This window comes from Coregonus clupeaformis, chromosome 20 (assembly GCF_020615455.1).
Source record: "Coregonus clupeaformis isolate EN_2021a chromosome 20, ASM2061545v1, whole genome shotgun sequence".
Lineage (NCBI taxonomy): Eukaryota > Metazoa > Chordata > Actinopteri > Salmoniformes > Salmonidae > Coregonus > Coregonus clupeaformis.
In genome coordinates, this window is record NC_059211.1 from 26,621,358 (window position 1) to 26,628,857 (window position 7,500).

At 44.5% G+C, this 7,500-nt stretch overlaps 1 protein-coding gene across 4 annotated transcripts in view; it reads left to right on the forward strand.

Annotated features, from left to right (window-relative positions):
* Window positions 1-7,500, forward strand: part of lrp8 (low density lipoprotein receptor-related protein 8, apolipoprotein e receptor) — a 271,348-nt gene that overhangs the window by 246,418 nt on the left and 17,430 nt on the right. For all 4 annotated transcript variants that reach the window (XM_045205448.1, XM_045205449.1, XM_041840045.2 and 1 more), the window contains exons 14-15: window positions 1,481-1,622; window positions 5,932-6,084. In XM_045205448.1, coding sequence (XP_045061383.1) covers window positions 1,481-1,622; window positions 5,932-6,084 — 295 coding nt within the window. The remainder of the gene's footprint in view (window positions 1-1,480; window positions 1,623-5,931; window positions 6,085-7,500) is intronic.

Below are 7,500 nucleotides of genomic sequence, written 5' to 3' on the forward strand. Positions count from 1 at the left end.
TCTCTCTCTGTGTCTCTCTCTGTCTCTGTGTCTCTCTATCTCTCTGTCTATATCTCTCTCTGTCTATCTCTCTCGATCACGATCTCTCTCTGTCTCTCTCAATCACGATCTCTCTCTGTCTATCTCTCTATCACAATCTCTCTCTGTCTATCTCTCGATCATGATCTCTCTCTCTGTCTATCTCTATCATGATCTCTCTCTGTCTATCTCTCGATTATGATCTCTCTCTGTCTATCTCTCTATCACAATCTCTCTCTGTCTCTCTCTCGATCATGATCTCTCTCTCTGTCTATCTCTCTATCACAATCTCTCTCTGTCTATCTCTCTATCACAATCTCTCTCTGTCTATCTCTCGATCATGATCTCTCTCTGTCTATCGCTCGATCACGATCTCTCTCTGTCCATCTCTCGATCACAATCTCTCTCTCTATCACGAGCTCTCTCTGTCTCTCTCGATCATAATTGCTCTCTGTCTATCTCTCGATCACTATCTCTCTCTCAACTATCCGATTCTTTCTCTGTCTCAATCTATCTCTCTATCTCTTCTCTCTCCCTCTTTCCATCTCTGTTTTTCATGGTAGCAGATGGATCTGAGGTTGGCGTAGCAACCGTGGATCTATCACCTCATCCTCCGCTCATGCTGCTATGTTATCACTGGAGGACAGGCTGATGAGAGAGAGAGAGAGAGAGAGAGAGAGAGAGAGAGAGAGAGAGAGAGAGAGAGAGAGAGAGAGAGAGAGAGAGAGAGAGAGAGAGAGAGAGAGAGAGAGAAGAGAGAGAGAGAGAGAGAGAGAGAGAGAGAGAGAGAGAGAGAGAGAGAGAGAGAGAGAGAGAGAGAGAGAGAGAGAGAGAGAGAGAGAGAGAGAGAGAGAGAGAGAGAGAGAGAGAGAGAGAGAGAGAGAGAGAGAGAGAGAGAGAGAGAGAGAGAGAGAGAGAGAGAGAGAGAGAGAATAATGAAAAGTTGTAAATAGAGGTGGTATGTCTACGGTAGGTCTGGGTCCCTGTGGACTGCTGCTGAATGTAGCCCCACTGGTGATGAGTGGAGAAAAGCCATTACATTGTGTTAAATGTACTGATGGAGGTCAATGTCAGCCACTGGTGTTCCCTTATACCTATTGTAAAGGACCTCCATCAGGGTCTGGTAGCTCCACAAAGTGTGATAGGCTACTTAAGACTGTAGATTTTGGTGGGAGCACTATACAAAACTCAAGCCTACTTTCCCGATGTCTTCAGGACGTGGTTAGACGGCCAATTTCGAAGTCACTCTTGAGCGATCTGCCTGTGTATTGACAGTGACAACAATGACACCCCCTCTGTCTGCAGGCTTTGTAACAACATATATATTATTCTCCAGCTCACTTACTGTACTGCCATCATTTGATATGACACAGCTTCCTGTCTCGCTGCCTCACACATCATAGAAAACAACTGCTTATGTGTTGTGGGTTGAGGACTGAACCATTGCCATGTCTCCCTGCAGGACCGTGTGTACTGGACAGACCTAGAGGATGAGGCTATCTACAGCGCTAACAGGCTAACAGGACATGATGTGGCTACGCTAGCAGAACACCTAAATAACCCTCTAGATGTTGTCGTGTTCCACGAACTACGCCAACCCAAAGGTGAGAGACATATACACACACACATACATGCTCATACGCATACACACAGTATTTATTTTGTAGTGTTTTTCTTTATAGATCACTGGAACACTACCTGTATGTTATTTTGCCTGAGAGAAATGGGTCAAGTGTCAATATTAATGTGTATGTCTGTCTGCAACACTGGAAAATACACTATATATACAAAAGTATGTGTTCACCCCTTCAAATTAGTGGATTCGGCTATTTCAGCCACACCTGTTGCTGACAGGTGTATAAAATCGAGCACACAGCCATGCAATCTACATAGACAAACATTGGCAGTAGAATGGCCTTACTGAAGAGCTCAGTGACTTTCAACGTGGCACCGTCATAGGATGCCACCTTTCCAACAAGTCAGTTCGTCAAATTTCTGCCCTGCTCGAGCTGCCCCGGTCAGCATAGGAACTGTTCGTAGGGAGCTTCATGAAATGGGTTTCCATGGCCGAGCAGCCGCACACAAGCCTAAAATCACCATGCGCAATGCCAAGCGTCGGCTGGAGGGGTGTAAAGCTCGCCGCCATTGGACTCTGGAGCAGTGGAAACGCGTTCTCTAGAGTGATGAATCACGCTTCACCATCTGAAGGTCCAACGGACAAATCTGGGTTTGGCGGATGCCAGGAGAACGCTACCTGCCCAATGCATAGGGCCAACTGTAAAGTTTGGTGGAGGAGGAATAATGGTCTGGGGCTGTTTTTCATGGTTTGGGTTAGGCCCCTTAGTTCCAGTGAAGGGAAATCTTAACGCTACAGCATACAATTACATTCTAGACGATTCTGTGCTTCCAACTTTGTGGCAACAGTTTGGGGAAGGCCCTTTCCTGTTTCAGCATGACAATGCCCTCATGCACAAAGCAATGTCCATACAGAAATGGCTTGTCGAGATCGGTGTGGAAGAACTTGACTGGCCTGCACAGAGCCCTGACCTCAACCCCAACGAACAACTTCGGGGTGAATTAGAATGCCGACTATGAGCCAGGCCTAATCTCCCAACATCAGTGCCCGACCTCACTAACGCTCTTGTGGCTGAATGGAAGCAAGTCCCCGCAGCAATGTTCCAAAATCTAGTGGAAAGCCTTCCCAGAAGAGTGGAGGCTGTTATAGCAGCAAAGGGGGGACCAACTGAATATTAATGTCCATGATTTTAAAATGAGATGTTCAACAAACAGGTGTCCACATACTTTTAGTCATGTAGTGTATATATGCATCCTCTCGTGGTGTGTCTGTGTGTGTATCCAAGCCCCTGTGTGTGCACACGGGTGTGTGTCTGCATGCAGGAGTGTCTGCAGAAGTGTGTGAGCATTGTGTTTTGGTCCTTTGTTTTCCGTCTCAGTCAGAGCCGGTGTTGTCTCAGTGCCACTAGAGTGGAGCTGATTACAGTCTCTCATTAATAAAGAGCACTACTAATAAAATATTAATCAAAGAAATATATGAATGAAATAGTGCTGCGGAGTTAGCCTGCATCCCAAATGTCACCCCATTCCCTACATTTTGCCCTGGTCAAAAGTAGTGCACTATATAGGGAATAGGGTGCCATTCTCTGGTCTAAAGTAGTGCACTATATATGGAATAGGGTGCCATTCTCTGGTCTAAAGTAGTGCACTATATAGGGAATAGGGTGCCATTTGAGACACAACCTTAGTTTCAAATATCTCCAAGGTGAAATATTAATCATAGTGCTACCTCTGCAGGTTTCAAGAAGATGTGGTTCATTACCCTATTCTCTCTCTCTCTCTGTCAGTCGCTCTCTATCAGTCTCTCTCTTTCTGTCTGTCTCTCTCTGTCTCTATCTCTCTGTCTCTCTCTCTCTCGCTGTCCCTCTGTCTCTCTTTCTCTATCCTCAGTATTTCTATCTCTCTCCTATGTTTCTCTCTCAATATCTCTCTCGCTATCACTCTCTCTCTTTTAAGAATAACTATTTTCAAAACCCATAGCGAAAGATCATCCAATGAACAACAGCACAATACCCCTACAGTTTTTATGTCCCCAACTCTGAAGAGGAGATGGGGGAGAGGAGGCCAATCCTAAGGAATGGGATATGTGCTGTTATACAAGAGGATGCTGCAAACCCTGGCTTCATTTTAAATGGTTCTATTTCCATATCCTGTGAGAAGATCCCATTCTGTTCTAAGGCTTTTTAAATCTCCACATTTCAGGAAGACTTTTCTTTTCTTTCTTCCTCAGCTTCTCTTTTTTTTCCCCTTTTTTTTGTGTCTGTGTGAACTGAACTTTGAAGCTAGCTGAGTTTCTGTGGTAGTGATATGTCTGTCTCTAGAAGAACTGAGGGGAGAGGAGTATTGCAACTTCTCTGCAGGGTTTGCAGCATCCTCTTGTATAACAGCACATATCCCATTCCTTAGGATCGGCCTCCTCTACCCCATCTCCACTTCAGAGTTGGGGACATAAAAACTGTTTCACTAGTCCGTTTTAGACCTAGCGAGGTGTGCACAGCCTTTTAGGGTTGGAAGGAGGGAAGGGATATGTTTTGTAATGTACCTTAGCTGCTAAGTAGGAAACATAGAGAGGATGTCTTTGTACCGTAACAATAATGTTTAGTCAATGAGTGTTATAAATACAGTGGGGAGAACAAGTATTTGATACACTGCCGATTTTGCAGGTTTTCCTACTTACAAAGCATGTAGAGGTCTGTCATTTTTATCATAGGTACACTTCAACTGTGAGAGACGGAATCTAAAACAAACATCCAGAAAATCACATTGTATGATTTAAAAAAAAAAAAAAATTCACATTGTAATTAATTTGCATTTTATTGCATGACATAAGTATTTGATACATCAGAAAAGCAGAACATAATATTTGGTACAGAAACCTTTGTTTGCAATTACAGAGATCATACGTTTCCTGTAGGTCTTGACCAGGTTTGCACACACTGCAGCAGGGATTTTGGCCCACTCCTCCATACCGACCTTCTCAAGATCCTTCAGGTTTCGGGGCTGTCGCTGGGCAATACGGACTTTCAGCTCCCTCCAAAGATGTTCTATTGGGTTCAGGTCTGGAGACTGGCTAGGCCACTCCAGGACCTTGAAATGCTTCTTATGGAGCCACTCCTTAGTTGCCCTGGCTGTGTGTTTCGGGTCGTTGTCATGCTGGAAGACCCAGCCATGACCCATCTTCAATGCTCTTACTGAGGGAAGGAGGTTGTTGGCCAAGATCTCGCGATACATGGCCCCATCCATCCTCCCCTCAATACGGTGCAGTTGTCCTGTCCCCTTTGCAGAAAAGCATCCCCAAAGAATGATGTTTCCACCTCCATGCTTCACGGTTGGGATGGTGTTCTTGGGGTTGTACTCATCCTTCTTCTTCCTCCAAACACAGCGAGTGGTTTAGACCAAAAAGCTCTATTTTTGTCTCATCAGACCACATGACCTTCTCCCATTCCTCCTCTGGATCATCCAGATGGTCATTGGCAAACTTCAGACGGGCCTGAACATGCGCTGGCTTGAGCAGGGGGACCTTGCGTGCGTTGCAGGATTTTAATCCATGACGGCGTAGTGTGTTTTCTTTGAGACTGTGGTCCCAGCTCTCTTCAGGTCATTGACCAGGTCCCTGCCGTGTAGTTCTGGGCTGATCCCTCACCTTCCTCATGATCATTGATGCCCCACAAGGTGAGATCTTGCATGAAGCCCCAGACTGAGGGTGATTGACCGTCATCTTGAACTTCTTCCATTTTCTAATAATTGCGCCAACAGTTGTTGCCTTCTCACCAAGCTGCCTGCCTATTGTCCTGTAGCCCATCCCAGCCTTGTGCAGGTCTACAATTTTATCCCTGATGTCCTTACATAGCTCTCTAGTCTTGGCCATTGTGGAGAGGTTGGAGTCTGTTTGATTGAGTGTGTGGACAGGTGTCTTTTATACAGGTAACGAGTTCAAACAGGTGCAGTTAATACAGGTAATGAGTGGAGAACAGGAGGGCTTCTTAAAGAAAAACTAACAGGTCTGTGAGAGCCGGAATTCTTACTGGTTGGTAGGTGATCAAATACTTATGTCATACAATAAAATGCAAATTAATTACTTAAAAATCATACAATGTGATTTTCTGGATTTTTGTTTTAGATTCCGTCTCTCACAGTTGAAGTGTACCTAAGATAAAAATTACAGACCTCTACATGCTTTGTAAGTAGGAAAACCTGCAAAATCGGCAGTGTATCAGATACTTGTTCTCCCCACTGTACATGTTGAGTGCCTAAGTCATATTACTTGTGTTATGACACATTATGTTACTGTTACACATACTAATGGTTGATATGTCTCTATTCTGTCTTCCTGTCTAGCTCCAGACAGCTGTAACATGGGCAGTCTACCTAACGGGGGCTGTGAGTACCTGTGTCTCAAAGCCCCCCAGATCACTGACCACTCCCCCAAGTACACCTGTGCCTGCCCGGACGGCATGGAGCTGGGACCAGGCATGAGACGATGTGCCATAGGTAAACTGTTTAACACGTGTTACACTCTTTCCCTTCCCCACTGTGAAATAGGTAAACTGTTTAACACGCGTTACACTCTTTCCTTTCCCCACTGTGAAATAGGTAAACTGTTTAACACGTGTTACACTCTTTCCCTTCCCCACTGTGAAATAGGTCAACTGTTTAACACGTGTTACACTCTTTCCCTTCCCCACTGTGAAATAGGTAAACTGTTTAACACGTGTTACACTCTTTCCCTTCCCCACTGTGAAATAGGTAAACTGTTTAACACGCGTTACACTCTTTCCTTTCCCCACTGTGAAATAGGTAAACTGTTTAACACGTGTTACACTCTTCCCTTCCCCACTGTGAAATAGGTAAACTGTTTAACACGCGTTACACTCTTTCCTTTCCCCACTGTGAAATAGGTCAACTGTTTAACACGTGTTACACTCTTTCCCTTCCCCACTGTGAAATAGGTAAACTGTTTAACACGCGTTACACACTTTCCTTTCCCCACTGTGAAATAGGTCAACTGTTTAACACGTGTTACACTCTTTCCCTTCCCCACTGTGAAATAGGTAAACTGTTTAACACGCGTTACACGCTTTCCTTTCCCCACTGTGAAATAGGTCAACTGTTTAACACGTGTTACACTCTTTCCCTTCCCCACTGTGAAATAGGTAAACTGTTTAACACGTGTTACACTCTTTCCCTTCCCCACTGTGAAATAGGTAAACTGTTTAACACGTGTTACACTCTTTCCCTTCCCCACTGTGAAATAGGTAAACTGTTTAACACGTGTTACACTCTTTCTTTTCCCCACTGTGAAATAGGTAAACTGTTTAACACGCGTTACACTCTTTCCTTTCCCCCACTGTGAAATAGGTCAACTGTTTAACACGTGTTACACTCTTTCCCTTCCCCACTGTGAAATAGGTAAACTGTTTAACACGTGTTACACTCTTTCCCTTCCCCCACTGTGAAATAGGTAAACTGTTTAACACGCGTTACACTCTTTCCTTTCCCCACTGTGAAATAGGTAAACTGTTTAACACGTGTTACACTCTTTCCCTTCCCCACTGTGAAATAGGTAAACTGTTTAACACGCGTTACACTCTTTCCTTTCCCCACTGTGAAATAGGTAAACTGTTTAACACGCGTTACACTCTTTCCCTTCCCCACTGTGAAATAGGTAAACTGTTTAACACGCGTTACACGCTTTCCTTTCCCCACTGTGAAATAGGTCAACTGTTTAACACGTGTTACACTCTTTCCCTTCCCCACTGTGAAATAGGTAAACTGTTTAACACGTGTTACACTCTTTCCCTTCCCCACTGTGAAATAGGTAAACTGTTTAACACGCGTTACACTCTTTCCTTTCCCCACTGTGAAATAGGTAAACTGTTTAACACGCGTTACACTCTTTCCTTTCCC